This window comes from Oryza brachyantha, chromosome 6, assembly GCF_000231095.2.
Source record: "Oryza brachyantha chromosome 6, ObraRS2, whole genome shotgun sequence".
In the NCBI taxonomy this organism is placed as follows: Eukaryota; Viridiplantae; Streptophyta; class Magnoliopsida; order Poales; family Poaceae; genus Oryza; species Oryza brachyantha.
The window spans coordinates 937,201-961,373 of NC_023168.2; the positions used below are offsets into that span (position 1 = coordinate 937,201).

The window sequence follows — 24,173 nt, forward strand, 5'->3', positions numbered from 1 at the left end:
TCATGGTAGCCCTATCAAGTTGTTAATCATCTCCTTTATGTTCCACTATGAAGAAAAGCTTCTTTTAGCTAACCCCTAACCCATCAGGAGATTGGAAGAATTAAGCTGGACATTTGCTATCAATCATTCCTTGTGTCATAAACAAAGCACTTTCTACCAATAAGTACACAACTAAACCTACTATATGTACTTAATCAAGTGCTTGGAATGATTTAAGATATCATTAGCAGAAGATTGTCCTCATGATAGCTGCAATCAGTTGAAGATTAGCTCAAAAGCCCATTAAGATTCCTGTGCCACAACGGGACAACTAATTAATGCAGCGCTTTCGCAGAAGTGCCAAATCCCAAATGGTTTCGTTTGATTAGGAATTAAGTGATTCATGATGCATGAGCAGCTTTGTTAAGATAAATCATAATTTAGTCTGATTATTTGAATCAAGCAGTTTGATGAAGACAATGATCTCTATCAACTAAAATTTCCAACTATCTGAAGGACCACTTCATTAAGCCTGCACAAGAATACTAAAGAAGGACCTTTCTGACTTTCTGGTACTCAACCCAACCCAGAACCCAATTGACAAATAGTTATGCTTTTCTTTTGTAGCTGCAAACTAAAGTCAAACAATGCATCTCAAAGAAAAATAACCTTCATCTTTGTACCACGGAAAAAGTCACAAATTCCATATCCAAATCTAACAGGAGAGGACGTGGAGAATACCACTAGGCATCAAGCATTTCAATTCTTTACCAGCTCCATAAATGTCAGTAACAATGTTTAACTGGTTGTTCTCAAAAGAAAATTAAAAACAAGCTGAGTCAGCATATAACCAGGTAGAAGCAATGGATGGAATCAATGATCTTGGACAAGGGTAATGAACATACTGCCAGAAAGCTCAAGTGTATTAACCATGAGCAGTTGTTTTACAGCATACAACAATGAAAATCTAGTTGGTATATTGCTTGTTACCAACCACCTGATTTCCCAACTTATATAAGCTACAACAAAAGGATTAAAATTAATGGTATCCTTACAAGCTAACTGTGGGGTTGCCACTCCCATTTAGCCCTCCTACTAGCCTCCTCTTTGCTGTTTTACTACGGTAACACCACACCTCAAATGCCTCAGTGAGATCAGGATATCTGAACTGCTCTGCATTCTTCATCCACTCTGCCAAGATATCTGCCTGATCACCCGATGGCAATGCTAACACCAATGAAACTATTGCACTCTCAATGTTCTGAAACAAGTCTGCATCCATCTGTGGAATCGTATCATCCTTAGTTTTTTCATCAAGCAAGTGCTTGGTTGTTTGCATGAACGGAAGCCACATCTGCAGAAAATGAACTCTGGATGATGCTGGGAGAACCACAGAACCATATCCAACAGCATCCAATGCCTTTCCAGTCACTTCTATAAGCTTTGCCTTCACAAGCCACAAGCCTGAGCTATACTTCTTGTGCTGAACAACTGAAAGAACATCGCCTGAGATTTCTGACCAACCAGAGACAAACTCGTTCATCATCTCAATCTTTGTCAAAACATTAGCCATCCAGTCAACGTCAGCTAAGCTACAGAGAACCCTTTCTTCTGCTTGTTCAGGCGATTGATCATACTCTGTGGTCAACAGATCTAGTTCAGTCTTAAGCGTGGACAACAGTTTTTTCAATCCTTCTTGCACCACAGACCTCACATCCTCATCCATCGTAACCAAAGCAGTGTCATCATCCTCATGGAGCATGAAGTCAATTTGCTCCTGAGCGGAGGTCTTGAGGTCATCCAAGAAAGGAGGATATGAAGTTTCCATGGATGTAGCAAAACGAATGGCCGAGATGAATACATTCTTCACGGAAGAAGCACTTGGGGTTTGCAGACGGGATAACAGAGCTACTGCTTCTTCTGAGCCAAGGCTCTGAGCTACTTCCAAAATTTCTTCCTCCTCTTTTTCATCCCACGAAGCAGCTTCAAGGTATTCAATACAGCTCCTGGTAATTAACTCACATTTGAGAAGGGTTGACGCTCGAAGTATGCCAACGGCTGACCTAACAGAATCAAAAGAATCTACAATTGATTCTCGAGGAAGATGTATTAACTTCAACACCTTGACATAATGTTCATAGTCAATGCTTGCGCAGTCGACCTCAATGCAGTTGTTCGAACGGACATCATTTCTGCTAAGCCAGTCTGCAAAATACTTGCTGTTTTTGGAAAGGACAGATGAATGGCAGTAAAAGCATTCTGCTTGGTCATCCATCCGTTTAAAGCAAACACGGACATCGCTTGTAGTTTCATCACCGAACTTGTATCCATCAACTAGTTTGGATGGTTCCATATGTTGTCTAAGCAGCAGACATCACCGGTGTGTTTCTTCGAAGCGCAAGTCTGCACACCTGCACCACAAAGAATGGAAGGTCAATGGATTGCTTCTGATCCCAGAACAGAAATAGTCATCTTAAATCCAATCACATTATTACTACCAAAAACAAGCAGTATGACATCTTAAATCCGATTACATTATTACTAACAAAAACAAGCAGTATGACATCTCAAATCCGATTACATTATTACTAACCAAAACAAGCAGTATGACAGTGGCTGCAGCAATCACTCTGGGAGCTACTGCTCTGAATAGCTGGTGGAGCAGTGATTAATAATATAGAGAATTCAAGATATCCTTGAAAAGCACATCCTTAAATTAAATGCCATGAAGCTGTCTAATCACATTCTTGCTGTAGAAGTTATTTCATACACTTTTTTTGTCAACTATTAGTGCAATTCGAGTGATGAAAGAAACCAATCCAGCTCCGAATGGATCTCCAAGCCAGCCCATGCTGGCTGGTTCCCTGCTACCCGGCGGAAAACTGACCTGCTCCATCTCCGTTGAGGGAGGCAGGGAGAGCGCTGCGCGATCGCCCGCGCGCCGTCGCCCCCGGGGCTGCTGCACCGATGGGCGATGGCCCGGCCTCCAGCAAACTAGGACAGAGGAGCTCCTCGTGAAGAGTGGCAGTCGGGGCAAAGCGAAGAAGAGGCGGCCGGGGCGAGGCCGGGGAGGGGAAGGAGATCGACGCGGGCGGGCGGCGGCAGGTGGGGAGGAGGAGGGCGGGTGTGGTGTCGTATGGGTGGCGCGTGCGGTGGGGGTGGGGGAATAGGGTTAGGGATTTTTAGTGCGTGAAGAGAAAGATGGGCTCATGGGATTGGGCTGTAAGGAAATTTCGCCTTGCTTTCGTTCCTACTTTCTCTCTCCGTCCCATATTACATGTAATTTTAACTATTTATTTATAATTTTTAACCATTCATCTTATTTAAAAATTTAGTGTAAATATAAAAATTTATAAATAATAATTAAACTACTTTTAACAATAAACAAAATAAATAATATTATAATTTTTTTAATAAGACGAATGACTAAATATTAACAACAGAAAGTCAAAATCTCATATTATATAGGACGGAGGGAGTAGCACTATGTGAGTGCATAATGATTAGGGACAAAAGATTTGTATGCCCCATAAATCAAAATTTCGTACTTTTTAATCCGTGGCTTACAGAATGGGGAACCACTACCCCCTCTTTAACAACCGTACTTACAGCTAGCCGATGATCTTGGAATGGAATTAATAAGTTATTTTCAACAAAGCTGAACTAACAGAATATTTTCAACAAAGCTTGTACAGACAGAAGCATAAGAATGGCTCTACACAGAAATGCATGATGACAAATATTTGCCATAGACAAATGAAGCAGCTTGGATCAGAGATATAGGCTCATTGTCAGGAAGACAGGAACACATTGATGCGCTTGTCTTAGTAGGGCTCCAAGGATTCAACAACTCTCCTTGCTTGTATTTGCAAGGCCATCTGCCTCTGCTCCACGTCGAGGGTGGAGCCAAACCGACTCGCTGCCCATATGAGCGATGCACACTGCTCGCCAAATAGATTTCTCATTTGTTCATGTATGGGAGAGTTTTCCTTTGCATAAACATGCCCGATGAGCAATAATAGGAACTCCCCACATTTCAATCTGCAGCAAAGCATTGTTGAATAAAAGTATATTAATCCAAAAACGAACAAGATATTTGAAGGAACAAACGTGCCATTGATTTGTTTCTTGTGGAGTTATAAACACAATACATCAACAATCAAAATTAGGATTAGCTAATCACAAGTGGTAAGTTAGGAGGTAATATTATAGTTAATACATAAACTTTAGTAAACAAGATTAGGAGTAGAGGGCAACAGTTTAAAACTTCAGATATCAATAGTTTCAAGGGCATTCTTTGCCGCAATGACAATAGGTTACATGGCTCGTTTCTTTTTCTTTTTTTTTTTTTGTATTTTCTAATTTTCCAATTGACTGATGTAATACGGACAGGTTAATCCATCAGAATTAAATGCATTAGTAACCGTTGCTTATATAGCACATGAAGGAAATTTTGGTTCAAACTGTAAGGTTAATCATATTTAAGAAACAATTAAAGGAATGGTACGTGCCTTATGTGCTCTTCCACTTGTACATCCTTCAAAAGCTCTGCGACCTTCTCAAGTCCACTGAATTCCTCAAAATCCTAGATAAGGAAGAGGTCACACAAAATGGGCCATTGACCAACTGAAGAGTATAATAAATCATGATAAACAGAAACAATAAACTATGTCAACTTATTTAACAGTCTTTTCAAATTACGAGTAAGCCTTATTCATAATGTTCTGAAATAAATTTGATGTTTATATTTATCTTGCACGCAACAATTGTACACTCACCCTAAATAATATAATAGAAAAAAGTAACATGTCTGAGATTTTAAGAGTATCATATCTAGGTGAAGAGGTAACCACACCATTTGATTGGAGGGTGAATCCAACATCAATGATATCAGCACGTCCAAGCACACTCCTTGCTCAGATGGACCTCGGTTAGCTAATATATTCAAGATTACCTATAGAAAATAAAAGTGTTAGCTAATCAAGCCAAGAAAATATGGGACAAGCCAAAAAAATGCATGAGCAGATGGAACCATATTGAGCAGTGATTTATGCTTGAAGAAAGAAAGTACTAGGATGTGAGTGGTATGCAACCACAAAGAACATGAACTTCTTAACAATATAGAACTAACGGTTTGTATTCCATAGCTATGCAACAAATTGCATGCTAGATAGATTACCATCCCAGGGAGACAATAAAAAATCTTTTATCCAGTTTAAAACATACGTGAACAATCAAGCATGAGAAGTCTTAGAAAACCAAAACAACTACTACAGATAATTGAAGATACCTTCACAGCCTTGTACTTGTGTGCCAGAGCAGTGCATCGGTTATACAAAAGGCAACATCCTTCCAAAACTCTAAGAGCAAGAGCAATTTCATTATCAGTTGGGGGGCTTGTAATCTTCATTGGTTCGACTCCAAATATATGATCCAAGGTCACAACAGGATATTCTTTCGGTTGATGCAGAGAATTTTGAAAGAGAACGGGAATAACTGTCACAGAAGACAAGTTTGTCAGCTCCCGCTCCTTTCTCAGGTATACATACCAGAAGTATATCCAGCCAAATACATGAGTTTCGAACTAAGGGAAATAAGTATACTATAATCAGTAGAAAAAACCCTCACTGTAACATTGTTCTGCTGAATTACTCAATTAAATATGCTAGATGACAGAAATCTATCATATCTTAAAATTGTACAAAATACACATTTTGCACGCAAGGAAGTCCAGCACAATCCATCTTACAAAATTGCAGTTCATTAGTAGGATGATCTTATGTTCCAAGTTCATGTTGGTAGCTTCAATATGGGCTAAAGCAAAAATAAGCTTTAACTAGTCATACTGACATACATAACTCAGGAAGAAATTACCAAGATATCGTTAACAGGTTAGCTCTCCCGATAAATACACCATGAAGAGAAGTAGAAAGCACTATTTGTTTCAAGACTATTTATAATGAACAACATCTGGTGCAGCACCCGACAGCACTGATAACAATACAAAGCTCAATGCTCCCATCTAAATTTGTGTTCATCGATTTCATTTTAACGCCATTGGCTATTGCATTAGAGATCAGGTAAACCAAATGATGCCCCCAATTGCGCCACCAGATGAGAATTACGAGAATAATCACCCCCCACATTATCGGTGCCCTATCACCGGAATGGACGGGAAGATCCTTGGAGCTGTACCTTGGAGATCGAGGATAGACTGGGAATGTCGGAAGAGGAGCAGCTGCGAGTCGTCGGTGGCGGAGGCGACGGAGCGGAGGAAGCCGAGGAGGCTGCGGAGCCCCCGCGCGCGGAGGAAGGAGAAGTCAGCCTTGGCGTCGCGCAGCCCCGTGCGGAGCGCCAGCGTCACCTCCCGGTACAGCCGCCGCCGCGCCAGCGCCTCCGCCAGCTCCCCGCCGCTGCCTCCCGCCGAGGAAGATCCCTCCGCTCCCGCTCCTCCCACGCCTCCTCCAGCCTCCGCCGCCGCCGCCGCCGCCGCCACCACCACCTCCTTCCGGCTCATCCCCGCCGGCGACCTCGCCTCTCACCTTCTCCTCTTTTTTTCCCCTTTCCCTTTTTACCCTTGCCTCGTAGAAAAATCAACTCATCCTAATTTTTTGAAGCCCACGGACCATTAAACCTTAGTTCTTTGAGCCCACGGCCTATTAAACCTTACTTCTTTGAAGCCCACGGCCCATTAAACAAGCTCGTTCGCTCGAGTCCTGAGAAGGTGAGCGCGGGCTCCAGGCCCAAAGTGTTTTTAGGCCCAAATAGGTAGATTATGCGTTGGCTTTGTGATTATTTGGTAATTCTATTTCAAGGAGCGGTTTTTTACTGCTTAATTGCTTATTCAGAAATTATTCTCGTGTGTTTTTTACTTCTTCCTGTACCACTTTTTTAATCTGTGTATTTTTAAGATAATGGAAACTTCATCGAAATCGGACAATTAAATCAAGGTGATACAACCAAACTGAGTCAATCACATCAAGGTTTTAATCCATGTGTTAAGTTTATTTTCAAAATATAAAATGTGTCCATATAATAAGTAAAAAATTCACTGCAGTAATCCAATGAATAAACTTCTGCCTTTCTGAGTTTTTGAATGTCGTCTAAATGAATTATGCACCATGCGTCACATTTGGTTCTAAATTGTTCTGGCAAATGACTGAAGATATGAGCTTTCAGTTATGCAGAATGGAAGCCGGTCGCCCCTTTTCTCTGGTGGCAAAAAAGACGGGAAACTGTTCTCACTCCAACTGAAGATTCTTGTTCAGAGTTTGCCAATTAGGAGTCAGGGCTTTCATCCAATTCATGAACCTCTCTCTAATCTTTCAGTGCCAATCACATATACCACAACTGTTCAGAAAAATCAGCATCATATAAAAAGCTTAAAGGTAGCAATGGCGATCAAGTTACAGTCTTACAGATCCTGGAAAGATCATGGCCAGCTTCAGCTGGGACACCATGAAATGGTGACAGGTGATCAGATGAGATAAGGATGACACGGTGGCAATATCAGATAGACGATAACACTCACGTTTTATGCCCCTAAATCCTAATACAGGGCAGTTCAGTGCAGTGCTGGAAAGTGAGTAGCAAAGATTTGATTCTGAATTTTGCCGGCAAAATGACAAGAGTAGCAAGCAGAGCGGTACAAGTGTACAGCACCCTTGCACATGCTGCCATGAACCTCACGTGGTGAAGACAAGACAAGCAATGCGATCGCATATCAAAAGAATGCAATATTAATACCAAGCTGGGATCCCTAATCCATAAGTCATATAGTAGATGAACTATGGCTTATGATAGGTTACTCTCTCGATAATATGAATTGAATGCATGTACATCATCCGTCTCAAAATATAATGATTTCTATAGTATTTCGTAAGGATTGAAAAATACGTGAGATTAAATAGGAAAGATGATGATTGGTTTGAGATGAGCAGGTAGACCGACAAATTAGTTATGAGATGTGTGTGGTTGGGTTGGATAAGAGAATATTATATGAAAATATTGAACTTTGAATACCAGTTGCTGTATTAATTTGGGATGGACATATAGTACTGACAAAAGCCATGGAAGAACTGTTCTGAAGCGAAAGAGAAAATACGTAAGACAGTAATATTCGAGTGATCTGTGTGTCCATGTGCGCATTAACATTGTTCGGCAGAGTAGTGTACAAATGTTCATCCTTGGATGCTTCTGTACTGGAATAAATACAAGAGTGATGAAATAAAAAAAAAGGAGTCTAGAAACCGTATAAATATTCATTTCTTGCGTCTATTTATTCCACGTGAAATTGCTTTCTTTCTTTCTTTCTTTCTTTCTTTCTGGCAAATCTGAGATCCAACTATCACCCATGGACTCTGATCGTTTGAGTACGTTTCGTATTCTGTGAAAAAAAAATTGTCCAAACAACTGAAAATGATTGTGTGGGCAAAACTTTTTATATCTGTGTTAGCGTTATTAGCTTTAAAATCAAATGCTAAAAACTAGACTATAATTTAAAAAACAAAATCAACTCGAAAAAATCAAGTTTTAAAATTTAAATTCTGGTCTTGATTGATAAACTAATAAGCAAGCAATGAGAGGCATCATCTCAAGTACTGTAGTAATCACTAATTAGAATCCAGAGCCAACGACTAATCCTAATCCTAGTGCTGGCTGGCTACACCGATTGCTCGTGCTCTCACATGCTGTTGTTCCTACACTTGATTAGAATCTTACGGCTTGTGTTTAGGCGGACTTTTTCACCACCCTCAATATTTAAATGTACGTTGTTTCGACTTTTCAACATAACATTTAATTATTCATCTTGCTCAGAAAAAAATTTGGAAGCATTATCTATTTTTGTTGTGACTTATTTCATCCTAAAAAGTACTTTGAGCATGATATATATCTTTAAATATTTACACTAACTTTTAAATAAGATAAATGGTCAAATATCGAATCTAAAAATTAGAACATCGTTCATTAAAACATGAAAAAAAAATATACATAATTGGGAGTCTATATACATTTTACAAGGGCCTAATCATTTCCATTCAGGTGACGGCGTCGGCAGAATGGTACCCTACCCAAAAGGCTTTTTTCAATTATATCATCTCCACATATCACCCGGCAACTACATTGATGCTACCACACAATCCACTTGCAGCAGCGACTGGTCGTCTCCAACTTTTCAATTATGTTTATAATTATAAGTTAAAATTTAAATCTTTAACTTTTAATTTAAAGTTTATTTTAAGGTTTTCTATTGTAGCTTAATTTCCAACATTAGTTTTAAATTACGTATATAAAAATTTTATTCATAAATTATTTCTAGATTATACCGTTTGACTTTTTTCTGAAAAAAAATAATCACCCGTCTCATCTCAGCTCGTTGCATGATTGATCTACACTGGCCAAGATAATGCTGCAGAGAGTGTAGCTAGCCCACATCAGCAGAGAGAGCCCTGCCCTACCAACGTTGATTCCAATTGCTTTTCTTTCTTTTCTGAAAGCTCAGCTCCATTCATTTCAGGCTATCTCCGTCAAATTGGATCTCCATCGATTCGGTCTGTGACGGCTTTGGTTGTTATATAAGCCGTGAAAAATAAACTGACCAATAAAAGCTGAGGTTAAAAAATAAACAAGATGACAAAATTTCAAAACTAACTGTAAGGCAGTGTCTCGTTCCCAAGGTTGGTTGGTATCTCTCATTCTCAGTTATCATATTTTTTAAACCGCTAAACAGTAATCTCATACAAAAACTTTTATATAGATTATTATTTTAAAAAATAACTTTTAATTTTGTAATAAATATATTTGATTAATCTTGTGCCATTGATCTGCAACACCCAGGACCACCCAAAAGTCCTAATCTGAGGCACACATGTATGTAGAAAAAGAAAATAACTCCTATGAACAAAGAAAAGGGGAAACTCAATTATATATGATGATGATTTTTCAACCAATTTTATACATGTATGGTATATTTGGCATAATATATTTATGATATTAAAATTGTATAAATTGAACCACTCGGACTTAGAATCTTAGATAGCCACTGCAGATTGTATCAGCTCAGCTGGGCCTGGAACCGTAGCATCGAACGGTGCCCAAACTACATCTTAAAATTTAAATTTTGAATATAATGGAATCGATAAGATAACAAGCAAATGATGAAGATGGATTAATCCGTGCAGTTGCAAGGGAAGAGTATATTTCAGTTGATTAATCAGGATATAGAATTATAGATGGCCATGTGTTGGATTAATTATTATTATAATAGTAAATATTTATTTTGATGTCGGCTTCGGCTTGCTGCCAAACCAAGTTCTTTGTCACGGCCGTGAGACAGCGTAATCCTCAGCCGCTTGAGGCGCGAGGGAGAAGAGCCAAAACCAATTTGGTTTTTGTGATCTGCTGGTCGTGTGGATCAGGCTAATGACGCGACGTGATTGGCCCAATTTTTTTACGCGTTTTAATTATTGCCTTTTTTTAAGCTTGTGTTTTAAGGCATGTTTATGGTGTGCTTGCGCGACTGCAGTGTTGTGTCGGCGATTCGCCGTGTCAAAATTTGTCGTTGATATCCTCTTCTTATGTTTTATTTTACTAATATAGTAAGCAGTAGTGTTATTATAAGATAAGAGTTTTTTTAAATATGAATCGGGACATATGTTCTGTCTAGATTCATGCCGTTTATTAAACAGAAATGCTAGCTAAGTATGGAACGTATAGATTAGTTTCATTAAACAAAAATCAAGGAGATAAGGATGGAATGTTTGTTCATCAAATATTCAAATGGGCAATGATGCGCTGAGCTGCTGGCACCAACATTTGATTCATTAGCAATTAAAGGCGGATTATTTCTCCGCGACGATGCACTGGGCTTGTTTGGCAAGAATAAACAGCCGGTGGTATAAGTTGATGACAAATTAACATAGTTATTGTTCCGGTGAAATTAAATAAATAATTTATGAGTAAAACTTTTACATATAGGCTGAAAATTAAAGTATGATAAAAGAACCATAAAATCAACTCAAATTTAAGCTTTAAGATTTAAAATTTGGCTTATAAGTATAAGCATACATGAAAAGAAAAGATGGAGTGTAAAAGAAGCGAAAAAGGCGTATTTTTTAGTTTAGTTTTAAATTTGAGATTATATTTGGCACAACTTCAAATCTAAGATTTTTTTCTTTAGCTAGATATTCCTATCTTCGTAAATCCATGGATCTAAAAATGGATTCATGATTACATTGTTAACATTTGAATGAAACAATTTTGTTTTCATTTTAGATGTAGAAAGCTTTAAACCACTATAATTTTAACATCTAAACATCAAAAGAAGTATAGATCTAGCTAGAGCAGTACCAAATAAGATATTTATTACAGTGTTAATTAGATCAATGCCATTATAAATTTGTTAGTTTTAAAATATGTCATTACTATTCGATTAACTATAAGGATACCATTATAATTTCATAACTATTCGAAATATGTCACTCAATACCCTTTCGGTGTATTTTTTAAAAAAATAAACTGTATTGCCCCTCTATTGTTTACTGTGCCATTGGCATGTGCAGAGCAATTAGATCAAAAATAACATATTTGAAATAGTTCTAAATTATAATGGCCTTATTACAATTGGTTTAATAGTAATGACATATTTCAAAATTGATAAATTTATAATAGCATGAATCTAATTAACCCTTTATTATATAAGAGTAAATTGCAATATTAGTTATGTTTATTACCTAAGTTATATTTAAGACTATGTTTAGACCTGTCTTTTCATTCTAGAACAGCTAAATTTACCGTTGCAATTTGAACCACCTGAAACAATTGGATAATAAAAGTAAAAAAAGACATCTAGGTTTAAATAGCCAGATGTACCATTTACTCATTATATAAGTATAGATATCGTATTTAAAAATCTGAGCTATAACATACGAGTGGAACCGAAGATTTACATGAAACTCAATGATAAAATTTAAATCTTTTTAAATAAATTTTAACTAAACAGTAATAATTTTTTAGCCCGACGCGAACTCCAGCTAGGCTGTCCCACGCGGCTGCAACACCAGCCACTGATTTCTCCTTCTCACTGAATGCAACGCTCTGGGTGAGCCCCACCTGCACGAGAGTTAGACCGCGGCGGCACAAAATCCCCGCCTGCACATCCGTCCGTCCTGGCGGGGATCCATCCAGCTAAGCACAGGCTAGCTGAGCGATGAGTGCAACATTACGGCTTTGCCCACCTTTTTTTTTTTTGACTTTTACACGTGTTTCCTAAACTACTATATGAATTTATATATAATTTTAGCTTTATAATAAGAAATTTTATCTTTTTATCACTCTCTTCTAACTTTGTTTTTGACATTTATTTTTAACTGACCAGCGTCAAGCGTTTGCACATAGTGAGACAACTAAGGACATTCATAGAGCAAGTCCCTCGTATGGTCTCGGGGTGCCACATCAGTTTAGACCATGTATCCATAATTTGATTGACTCACAGTGTAAGTGGCTTAAAAATTTTATATCAGCCCCTCGTATTTTATAGTTTAGTCCTTATTGTTATTAATTTAAGTAGTACAGTATTTTACACCAATAATGTAGCATTCGTTTTGATCCAACTGTTATGAGATATATATCAAATTTAAGTAGTAGCAAATCCTGTAGTACTAAATCGATACAACAATTATAAAATATACCAAATTACATCACTGTTCATAATCTCGTTCCTAACCTCCCTCCTCTCTCTCTCTCCTCGTTCTGTTCGTCTCTCTCCTCTCAATTGGGGCGGCACGGGTCGGGGCAGCGGCGGCTGACAGCCTTCTTGACAAAACCCCCTTAACCTTTGGTATATTCACAACCATACCCCTCGCATCGCACCCACCGGTCCCACCGCCGCCGCCACCGCCGTAGTTGATCGGACCGACCGAGCGGCGCCACGTGGCTCACACGTGGGCACCCAGGCTCAATAAATAAATAAATCATCAGTGCTGCGATTTAAGCGGAAAGCTGGTGCCTCCTTTCCGAAATTGGCTCGCCCGAGGAAGACGACGACACCACCCCAACGCGGAGGCGAAGCAGAGAGAGAGGAAGAAGGCTGCGCCTCCTCCTCCTCCCGCGCGGCGGATCCCGATCTGCTAAGGCGCGCGCAACCGGCCGACCGCGGTGTGGTGCGGAGAGGTAATGGCGAGGATCGCCCCCCGATCCGCTCCGGCTGCGAGGGGCTTTGATTGCGGTTGCTGGGCGAGGGTTAGTGGGCGGTTCCGGTTGGGTTCGTTTGGCGTAGGGCTGCGGTAGTGGTAACCTGGGGGTGGGGATGAGAAGTTGAGAACAGAGTAGCAGGAGCGCCGATTTGTGATCTGTTCCTCTGGATTTTTTTTTAAGGTTCTGTGATTTTGATATATGTCGATAATTTAGTTTCTGCATGTCCAGTTTGTTTTGATCTTCGTAATTTTTTTTGTATACTACTTTGAAATGGTCAGGCGTAAATTTTGTTGTTGACTACATTACTACTTTGAAATTGTAAGGCTGCGATTGTCAAATTGATTGGTGTTACTGTTGACATTCAGTGTTGTGTTCTACACAAATACTTAGGTTCAGTTGGGAAAACAAGCTACCCTTTTAATAAAGTTTGTTACTCTTCAAAAGAAAAAAAAACTGTAGGTGTCCGATCGGACCTAGTTACGAATTATAAGATCAGTTGTACTTAGTTCCCTAGGATGCTGGTGCTAACTTCTACCTGTACGGTACCCATTAGTTGAATTCTTAAATCGGAAACGACGATGACCTTTTGGGGGTGATTGATTGGTTTTTTCAGGGGAAAATGTTAAACGGCATATTTGCAATCAAAAATAATTTTTGAATAGAACTTTTATATACGTATTTTTACCGATCTAAAAGCCAAGGTTAAAAAAAACTACGACAAAAGAAACCCCAAATCTATTCCAAATTTAAGATTGAAAATTTAAAAATTTTGGCTTATAAGCATTAGCATAAGCGAAAAGATGGGACTCAAATCTTTTCTCTTGTCATTTTCCATGAATTTCATTTTGTGTTTTCGAAGTTCATTCATGTTTTATTTTCATTCTTTATCATTGGTCCAATATGTTAGGTCAATTGAAAACGACCAGGGAACCATTGTGATGCACACATCTCTCATTGGTTAGTGAGAAGGGAGTAGTATGTAACTGCATAATAAAATTAAAAGGGCTGTTCGTTTCGCACGCAAAATTACAAGGTGATGCTTTTAGAGTTGTAAACTTCATGCTCAAATGAAATCAGAACGGAGCGTTCAGTTATACTATCTGTACTTCCGGTGCACTTATTTTGATCACCTCTACTAAGTTTGTCATTTTGTTCCATAAACTGGCTTGCGAAAATTGTCTGCACGAGGCACTCAGATATACATTAAGCAGTACTCAATTATTCAGAATCAGATTACTTTCCTAACTTTGTACATCGACAATTATATTAAATATGTTTATAATTCCAGATGTGTTCCTGACAACACATAACTGTGTTCCTTTGCAGTTTAACATCTCAAAGTCAACATGGTTAACTTTGGGAAAAAACTGATGGCTGATCGAATTCCAGAATGGAAAGGGTATGATTCAGGGCTTTTATTACTTTCAATTTTTATGGAACATTCTATTTAGAGTTATGCAAATATCATCAATCTTCCATCCCTCACCAGATAGTAGATTACATTAACTTTTTCTGAGGAAACTTATCTAATTATCACATTTACTGAACAAACCTAATAATCTTGTGATATATTGAAATGGCTGATACTACATCCGTCCCAATACTTGATCTTTTTAGAATTCAAAATTTGTCCCAAAATAGTCATCTTCAAGTACTATCTATCCCATCAATCACATCACATTCAAATTTCTCTCTATTATGCCCTCAACCACCCACTTACTCCCAACCATACAATATTTAATATGGTGGTATTATTGTCTTTTCTTCCCCAACTTTAATATATGCTAAACTACCTAGAAAGAGAAGTATTGTGGGGTGGAGGGAGTACGTAGTTAATTTAGCTCTGCCTTCTTCACACCATTGTTTCCAGGTACTATATAAACTACAAGTTGATGAAGAAGAAAGTAAAACAGTATGGACAGCAGCTTCAACAGGGTGAGAAAGATCGCCGCCGGGTTCTTAAGGATTTCTCGAAGATGCTTGATGATCAGGTAATGCTAAGAGATAGATACTATGCAAAGCCATTACTTCATCCTGCCTGATCTGCTTTAACTTGCAGACTTTAGCTTCTCTATGGATATTTAGCTTGCTGAGTGTTGCATCAACATGGTGAGCATGCATAATCTATATGTCAGTGTTTACCCACCTATATGTTCATATATCAAATTATTCGCGTGTGACCATTCTATGAACAAACTATGGTGGAATTTTTTCCGCCAACTTTCTTGTAGAAAGTGGGCAGTAATAACATATATTATTAAAAGGCTACAGGTCCACATTTCTTGTCGATGACTTGTGTGCAAGGACCTAATGCTTTTCCTTTTGTTGCTCAAATGGGAGCCCTTGTTTTCTTGTAGAATGTGGGAAGTAATAATATATTGAGTAAATTAAAAAAAACTGCAATTATTTGGTTAAAACTATAAATTTGCTACAACTTTAATTAGGTATTTCACAAAACTGCAACGAGAGCAAAGAGTTTTATCAGAAAACTGCATGTTTTATCCCCTACGTGCGCATGCCATATGGGCCCAATTTACAATGACATGAGTATTTTATATGTGTACGACAGGCGGGCTCAAACTTGGTAGAGATTTAAAGTTGCAGCTTTCTGATAAAATCACATGCTGTTGTTGCAGTTCTATGATCTGAAATGTTTAGCTAAAGTTGCAGCATATTGATAGTTTTGACAATATAATTGTAGCTTTCTGAAATTCACTCTAATATATGTTATGAAAAGGCTACAGGTCAACATTTCTAGTCAATGATTTGTGTCCAAGGACCTAATGTTCTTTTTTCTTTCTGGTGCTCACATGTGAGCCCTCGTTTTCACCTGTTTCCATCCTTTAAATGAGATTTTGATGCAAGGGATTTATCTAATTGACCCTATGAAAATTTGTGTTTTACTCTACTAATTACTGATGTTCTGTTTTATGGTTGCTTCAGATCGAGAAGATTGTCCTGTTTCTGTTGGAGCAACAAGGAACATTGGCATACAGGATAGAGAAATTAGGAAAGCAAAGGGCAATATTAGCAGAACAGCCAGATATATCTGCCATTGCTGAGTTGCGAGAGGCTTACAGGGAAGTTGGTCTGGATCTTATCAAACTTCTCAAATTTGTTGATCTGAATGCAACTGGCATTCGGAAAATTTTGAAGAAGTTTGACAAGCGCTTCGGGTACAGATTTACTGATTATTATGTGACAAGTAGATCAAATCACCCATATTCTCAGCTACAGCAGGTCTTCAAGCATGTGGTAATGTACTGACTTTAGGTTAAAGTATCAATGATTTTTTATACTGTGCTTTCATTTGCATTGTATTGTTCTATCTGCATCTATGGATTTTTATCTTGCCTTTTGAATTCTATGAAACATACATCAATATATCTTACATGTGTCATGGAACCAGGGAGTAGGAGCTGTTGTAGGAGCGTTGTCACGTAACCTTGCTGACCTTCAGGAGCGGCAAGGAAGTTACTTGTCAATTTATGATCAGCCATCTACTGCCCTTAAGGTTAGCCTATCTCTTTTTTAATACCTTGCACAAAACCCAGTTCCCTCCCCATGGAATAGCTTGTTATGGAGACTTCATTTTGATTTAGTTGTTCTTGATCCATCGCAGGACCCGATCATTGATATGATAAATTCATCGGTGGATAAGCTAACACGCTCAACAAACTTCCTTAGATTTTTGGGGCAACATGCCCTAATTGTGGGTGAAGAGTCTCCTAGTACTGCAGAGGAGGAAGAAATAGAAGATCAAAAATACCATTTCATGTCCCTTATGCTGAACTTGGTGAACACATTCCTTTACATGGTCAACACATATATCATTGTGCCAACTGCAGATGACTACTCAGTGAGCCTTGGGGCTGCTTCCACTGTTTGTGGTGTTGTCATTGGTTCAATGGCTGTTGCACAAATATTTTCATCGGTTTACTTCAGTGCATGGTCCAACAAGTCATATTTCAAACCACTTATTTTCAGCAGTATTGTTCTTTTCTTGGGTAATGTCTGCTATGCAATGGCTTATGATATGAATTCCCTATCAGTCCTTATTATCGGCCGTCTACTCTGTGGGTAAGCATCCTTATAACTGAGCATTTGTCTGTTTTAGCTTTTCTTTTTTTGGTCAAAGTTAGCTTACTATGTTTGCTTTAGATATGATAATACCTATGTTTCTTTCGTAAGTATGCCTTTTCAGTTATCTGCCATATATTCTACTTGGGGATAAAAATAAGTATAACATATACATTCTTTATTTCCTATGACATTGTTGGTTGCATCCATAGCAGGAAAATAAGTTTGTTACTGGTGAGAAACATTCACATTCAACTACAAAGATTATATATCGTTTCTATTTGAACACATTGCCTGTGACTCTTGTCAGGCACAAAAAAGTGATATTGGGCATGCTAGTTAACTATTTTTTCAGTTCTGTTTCATGTTTAGTGAATATAATTGTCATGATGCAGATTGGGTTCTGCACGAGCTGTCAATCGCCGATACATCAGTGATTGTGTCCCTGCGAGGATACGCATGCAAGCTTCAGCAGGATTTGTCAGTGCTAGTGCACTTGGCATGGCTTGTGGACCTGCATTAGCTGGTTTACTTCAGTGGAAATTTAAGATTTACATGGTTACTTTCAACCAATCAACTCTACCTGGTTGGCTGATGGCTGTTGCATGGCTACTGTACTTAGTTTGGCTATGGATATCATTCAAGGAACCGAATCGTGCCAATGAGGTGAATGATACCCAGCAAGTTCCCGCTTCTGGTAAGTACAAACTACTATTGGCTTTTATGACTTCATGACTGGTTGAATGATCACTACAAAGATGATTATCTAATCCATCCACATGATTTTATTTTATGTTGTTCATGATGGCAGTGCAAAGGGCGGATATCGATAAACTAGAAAATGGACTTGCGCAGCCATTACTAAGAGATTCTGAAAGCAAACAAGAGGAAGATGAAGATGAAGAAGTTGATGATAGTGAAGAAGGCGCACATGATTCTCGGAAACCTGCAACTTCCATTGGTTCGGCATATAGATTACTTACGCCTTCAGTAAAGGTATCAGATATTATTTCGGCTAAATTGTCAGCTGGTTGTGTTATTTGCTTCTACACCTGCCTTTCATCTGTTTACATCCACGCCAATGTCCAAGCTGTTTCTTTTCTAATTGACTCCAAGTCAACAGAGTAAATCTAGCATTATGATTATCTAATTGGTGGTTCTGATTTTTAGTTGTCTTTACTGTTCTTTTACTAAAACACAATCTTGTATTAAAACTGTTTTTTGTTCACCAACTAAAATAAAACCCCTATGTCTTTTCCCCAATCTCCTTTTTGCAGATGAAGGGCCTTAGGATTCCAAACCTACGCTGAGTAGATGCACATTAAAATAAATTTCTGCAATTTGCTATAGGCCAATTGTACTGCTCAAAGCAGAGGCTGATAGCAGTTTCTCTACTGGATATCTTGACTTACTCTGCTTTTCTTGTGTAGGTTCAATTGTTGATATACTTCATGCTCAAATATGCCATGGAGATTTTACTTTCTGAATCAAGTGTTATTACCAATCACTATTTCAATTGGAATACAAGTGCAGTGGCGATATTTCTAGCGATTCTTGGCCTAACAGTCCTTCCTGTTAATGCTGTTGTCGGGACGTACATCAGCAACATGTTTGAGGACAGGTTTGTGTCCCTCATGCTTTGGCACTGACATTGCTTGATCCACTTTCCTTTTGTATTGCAGCAAGTTAATAGGACAACCTTAGCATCTTGATCTGCATTGGAAAATAAAATTTGAGACTGTGGACCTCATTACCAATTTGCTTGATGCTTTGACAGGCAACTATTGATGGTGTCTCAAATCACACTGCTGGTAGGCATTATTTTCAGCTTCAAAATCACGAGCACATACTCGGTTGTCCAGTATGTCAGCTCAGCGCTCGTCACATTCGTGTCAGCTGAAGTTCTTGAAGGTGAGACACCTGATAAGCAGATCTTTCCTGGAATGTTTTTTTTTCTTTCTGCTTATGCTTATAAACCAAAATTTAAATTTTTAACCTTAAATTTAGAGTTGATTTTGGGATTTTTTTTCATTATAGTTTATTTTTTAGCCTTTGCTTTTAAATCACTAAGAACATATATATAAAAGTTTTATTTATAAATTATTTTTCATTTGCAAATATACTATTTGGTTTTTTTCATGAAAAAGTCAAACGTCCGCCCCTTCATACTGCAACTATCTTCTACCAGCCAGCACTGAACAAACCGTCTAATCTTGCGTTGGCATATGCAGGTGTGAACCTCTCCCTCCTATCGAGCGTGATGTCGTCCCGTCTCTCCCGTGGCACATACAACGGCGGGCTCCTCTCGACGGAGGCCGGGACCTTGGCTCGGGTGGTCGCCGACGGCACCATCACCGCCGCCGGTTACCTTGGCATCGGAAAGCTCCTCAACGTGACCTTGCTGCCGTCTCTGGTGATCTGCGCCGCCTCGATCACGTGCACCTTCCTGACGTACAACTCCCTCTTCTGATTGCCTCGACCCCATCGTTCCACGATGGTAAATTTTAGAACTATCCTTGCCCGAAGGGACAACTTTCTGTAGCTATCTCAAAATCGATTCTATTTCGCTGCAATATCGCAGCTGAAACGGTGCATCGCATGCCCTGTAAAATTAAAATTTTGATCAGTTTTGATCTTTGATGCCTCTCCATTCTCTTTGTCTCATGCTATATATGATGCTCGTACTTGGTTAGATGGATCACTCTTTGTTTTACCAGAAAGCAGAATGGTTAATGAAAGATGATTTTGTTTAAACACATACTTAAGTTTTTTTTTACCATCCTTAAAAAAATTGCTTGAGATATCATATTTTTTAGTGTAAAAATTTAGTATCATGAGATACAATATACTTAAGGTATTAAAATTTTACGTTAAAATTTTTGATACTTCAGATACTTTTCAAATACTTTTCTAAGATAGAAAAAAAAACCCCAACATCAGTGAAGGTCGGTGAAGCAGCTGAATGAGAAACACGAGTCTTTCTGAGCTTGTGTTCCTGTAAATTGACGTAAACATTGCCCATAAGTGGATTTTCAGTTTTCATGTCTGCAGTGTCATTTAGCTGTGTATATCCACAAGTGGATGCAGAGGCAGGATTTCTATCCACTATCTGAAAAAAATGTCAACAAGATTTCATATGTGCAAAATGGAACCGACTTTTCCTCCAGTGTCTCAGAGAGTCACAAGGGACGGCGATTTGGCCCCAAGGCGACCACGGAAAGACGGCAATATCAGCGCAGATGCCATGTACCATCATCTTCTTCATCTACGGATCAGCGTGGACCCTTTTCGATCGATTATTCTCCATATCGAGAGAGAATGGGATAAAGTTGCAGGGTCGAAGGAATAGCTGGGCAGGATATCCATGGTACAAACCCTCCCAAAAGCCACACTGCATGCATCTCACTGTCTCAACACCACCACGGCATATGCCGTTTAACATCATATCTTTTCACTTTTGTTTATACTTAAAAACCAAAATTTAAATTTATAACCTTAAATTTAGAATTAATTTTGAGTTTTTTCGTCGAAATTTATTTTACAGCATTGGCTCTTAGATCGTTAAGGATATGTATATAAAAAAATTATTCTTAATTATTTATCGTTTGCAAATATGCCTAAACAATCAACCTCTAAAAGTTTCTCACTGTCTTCCTAGCTATAACAGGAGCACCAATTCTGCCGAGAAGGATATGGTACTCAGGTCACCAACCAAACAGAACCGCCTCTTTAAATATGTGCGCGATATGGTACTCGGGTCATCAACCAAACAAACCCTAGTGTTCTAATATGCCTGTCGGCATGTCTACGAGAGAGGTGCAAAGAAACAGTTGAAGACAGTAGTATGCAGCTCTCCTCTGGCAGGTGAAAGGTGATTGCATATACAAGGCCATGGCATCGATCCATTGCTACATTGCATATTTGCATGCAATATGCACGGTTGCTTGCAATGTATGTGTGCCTGCATTTGATCGATCGGCTTTGCAAAATTCAATTCACCAGACAGCCTGCCAAAGGAGAGTTGCCCTACTACTGTGTTCAGCTTCAAATAATAATTCAGACATCATTAGGTCAATTATTTAGCCTCTGCCGGATGAATCATATCCACTCCGGTGCCGAACTGGGGATCGGTCTCCGAGGTATGGACGTGCTGATATGTGTTCCGTTTCTTTCTCATCATCTTCCATGCTTCTCTTATCTTAACAAAGGAACAATAGTTTTTAATTGTTTTGCAGAAGAGCTTGGATACGGTGCTCTCTACCAATGTTATTCTAATATAAGTATTATCATTGGTCGAAAAATTATGACAGTTGATTTAGAGTTATACTATCATTAAAAAAGAATATTCTACTAATAATTGATGTCATAGTATAAATAGATCTGATCCATTGGATTAGAAAAAATAAATTGTCCAGATTAGTTCTATAGAGCACTGTAGAACACCGGTCTATATAACTATAAATCCAAGGACTTAAAATTCACATTTGAGAAATTTTGCGGTATTTGAGAAAGTACGTAGAAGTATCATAATTTTATATAAGTTTTATACTAGAAAAAATGATACTTTCTGATAACTTCCCAAGATTTATAAAAAGCCTCATAAAATTTAATCTTAAATATATAATTTTCATTGTAACTATATGAAATTTATATTGCAAATTGTATTATCTTTGGAGATGTCTTGTCTGTGTAAATTCTTGGCATGTGTAAAATTTTCTCTTTTTTATGAAAAAAATTGCTTTGTCTACCTCGGGCATGTCTCCACTTCACTCATTTAGCTAACACACAGGACCTATTTGTATGTCACATACCATAACAACTACAACACGAGATGAGATGTTATTCGTACAAGATGAGTTAATGAAACTTTCATACATAGTAAATAGAGACATCCTGATCTTCGTGCTCTTGCCGCCTCGCGCCAGGAGGAGCCGCCTCGGTTTCCTAGGCCTCTGCGCGCCTAATCTTGCTGGCGAGCTTTTCCTTCGCCGTCACATAATACCTTGTCGGTGCAACTGCCGTCATCGCATCGCACTGGGGGTACACGGCTTAGTTTCGCACATCTCCATGCACTCAATCTCGCCGGTGCAACTATCGTCGATATCGTGCGTAGGAAGAATACAACTCGGTTTCATGCGCCTCCCTGCACGTAGTTGCTGTTGACATGTGAGTGTTGTCAGCTAGTACCAGACAATACCAATTACCCGGTATCATCAATATTATCTGGTACCACGTGATAACATGGTATCATCAATATTATCTGGTACCACGTGATAACAAATGATACCATTAATGCCAAAGGTTGGTGCCGACGGTGAAACAGGTGGAGGAAAGTAGGTGGGGCACAGGGAGAGAAGCAGGAGGAGGCGCAGAGGCAAAGCGCATGCGCTGGAGAGTGAAGCAACACTGTGGAATTTGTTTCATTAATTAATGGATTCCGTTCAGGACTAGATATTTTTCTATACATTTTTTGTCACATATACGCACTACTTGGCCCGTCCAGGTGGCGTGGACCATAGCGCAGCCACCCCACCTACCATTGCTCCGACGGCCGCCTCATCATGATCGGGATCACCTTTAGTTTTTTTAAAGAAAACATTAAACGATATATTTGTAAATAAAAAATAATTTATAAATAAAATTTTATATAAGTGTTACAGTAAGTCAAGACGATAAAGCAAACTACGGTGAAAAAAATTAAAATCAATTCTAAATTTAAGATTAAAAATTTAAATTTTAGCTTATAAACATAAGCAAAAAATAAAAGATGAGATGAAAATGGATATGGTTGGAAACTAGTCTAGGCTGACAACCTGAGCTATTGAGGCGACGATGCCATTAAGGGTCTATTTGGTTTGCAGAAATTTTAATCTATAAAAATAGAAAAATTGTAGAAATAGGAATGCATGTCCATATCAATATATAGAAATTTTTTTCAAGAGGTTTGAGTATAAGAATTTTTTTAATATTTTCTCTCTACAAGATGTAGGAAAGAAAATATTCTTTTATAGGAATCTAATCTTAGAATCCAAGCGCTTGTTCTTTCTTCAGAACGAATAAGCCCTAAGTTTGCAGCCCAGCTGTCATCTCAAAGCACAATAATACCAACATAATTTGAGCTAAATTGTTAATTTATGCTTTCATGTGTAAATTACTGCGATGGGCAACTGCTTTATAATATGAGTAGTGCAAAAGCTTTGTTTGATGCAATAGAGACGCTAAAGAGATTTAAGCTAGATCTTGCTAGTTCATATAGACAAATATAGAGACGCTAAAGAGATTTCAAGATGATGTGTTTTTTCCCAGATCAATCTTCCAAGCTGAATGAATGAACGATGGAGTGATTCAATCGTACAGTATGGTAATCGATCTTGTCCCTCTCTTCTAACACTGGCAATTAACATCTCAAGGCTCAATCTCCATTGATGACGCTGTACTGTAATTTAATCAGTGCTCCCTCCATTTCACATATCGTACAGACACGGCATCTTGAAGTCCGTACTGCAGCTAACTATAAATTAGAGCATTTCCAACCCATAATATTAGATGTAGTTTTTATAAACTCCACATCATCAAAAAACTAGTACTAGACACTACTCTTCCAATGCAAACACCACTATTCCATACTTCAATTTAATGCTACTTATCTCATATAATATCTTGAATGTTGTGTAGAAACCATGTTTCATGCAAGACATGATTTTATTCTCTTTTCTTATTTATTCACTTATCACGTCATCTTTTATCCTAAATGGCAACTTATTTAATGTTATGGACACCATCCTAGTCATTAGGTTGAGAATGCTTTTAATAGCTTACTACTCTTCTCTCTACTCTCTTATCTCTTTAAAATATATTTATAGCTAGCTTATAGCCTGCTATTATATCTACTCCTTTCTTATGTATCGTCCAATCCGGCC

The 24,173-nt window shown here is 38.4% G+C and overlaps 3 protein-coding genes across 4 annotated transcripts; 1 reads left to right on the forward strand and 2 right to left on the reverse strand.

Annotated features, from left to right (window-relative positions):
• Window positions 1-863: 863 nt before the first annotated feature.
• LOC102713914 (BTB/POZ domain-containing protein At3g05675-like) lies at window positions 864-3,107 on the reverse strand. Its single transcript, XM_006655677.3, has 2 exons — window positions 2,867-3,107; window positions 864-2,390 (listed from the first exon to the last, which is right to left on the reverse strand). Exon 2 carries the CDS (start codon window positions 2,330-2,332, stop codon window positions 1,031-1,033), a length of 1,302 nt encoding a protein of 433 aa, XP_006655740.1. The 5' UTR covers window positions 2,333-2,390; window positions 2,867-3,107; the 3' UTR covers window positions 864-1,030.
• A 361-nt stretch (window positions 3,108-3,468) lies between these two features.
• On the reverse strand, window positions 3,469-6,532 carry LOC102714192. The gene is made up of 5 exons (XM_006655678.2): window positions 6,175-6,532; window positions 5,270-5,475; window positions 4,835-4,933; window positions 4,491-4,564; window positions 3,469-4,020 (listed from the first exon to the last, which is right to left on the reverse strand). Exons 1-5 carry the CDS (start codon window positions 6,494-6,496, stop codon window positions 3,804-3,806), a joined length of 918 nt encoding a protein of 305 aa, XP_006655741.1. The 5' UTR covers window positions 6,497-6,532; the 3' UTR covers window positions 3,469-3,803.
• Window positions 6,533-12,984: 6,452 nt separating this feature from the next.
• Window positions 12,985-19,907, forward strand: LOC102714467 (SPX domain-containing membrane protein OsI_21475). Of its 2 annotated transcripts, XM_006655679.2 has the most exons (11): window positions 12,985-13,149; window positions 14,500-14,572; window positions 15,044-15,164; window positions 16,117-16,428; window positions 16,583-16,687; window positions 16,796-17,253; window positions 17,649-17,950; window positions 18,065-18,249; window positions 18,684-18,874; window positions 19,031-19,164; window positions 19,485-19,907. In XM_006655679.2, the coding sequence occupies exons 2-11, from the start codon at window positions 14,520-14,522 to the stop codon at window positions 19,721-19,723; spliced, it is 2,100 nt and encodes a 699-aa protein (XP_006655742.1). In that variant the 5' UTR covers window positions 12,985-13,149; window positions 14,500-14,519; the 3' UTR covers window positions 19,724-19,907. The 2 variants fall into 2 exon arrangements, with proteins under 2 accessions (XP_006655742.1, XP_006655744.1); XM_006655681.3 differs by lacking the exons at window positions 12,985-13,149; window positions 14,500-14,572 and adding an exon at window positions 15,233-15,282 and having other exon boundaries at window positions 15,078-15,164.
• Window positions 19,908-24,173: the final 4,266 nt, after the last annotated feature.

Coding starts and splice junctions, on each gene's coding strand:
- LOC102713914 (XM_006655677.3), bottom strand. CDS start 2,332: ATGGAACCATCCAAACTAGTTGATGGATACAAGTTCGGTGATGAAACT.
- LOC102714192 (XM_006655678.2), bottom strand. CDS start 6,496: ATGAGCCGGAAGGAGGTGGTGGTGGCGGCGGCGGCGGCGGCGGCGGAG. Junction 4,934..5,269: donor ACAAGTACAAGGCTGTGAAG/GTATCTTCAATT, acceptor TATTTTCTATAG/GTAATCTTGAATATATTAGC. Junction 4,565..4,834: donor ATTCACCCTCCAATCAAATG/GTGTGGTTACCT, acceptor TTCCTTATCTAG/GATTTTGAGGAATTCAGTGG.
- LOC102714467 (XM_006655679.2), top strand. CDS start 14,520: ATGGTTAACTTTGGGAAAAAACTGATGGCTGATCGAATTCCAGAATGG. Junction 17,951..18,064: donor CCAGCAAGTTCCCGCTTCTG/GTAAGTACAAAC, acceptor TCATGATGGCAG/TGCAAAGGGCGGATATCGAT. Junction 18,875..19,030: donor AGCAACATGTTTGAGGACAG/GTTTGTGTCCCT, acceptor ATGCTTTGACAG/GCAACTATTGATGGTGTCTC.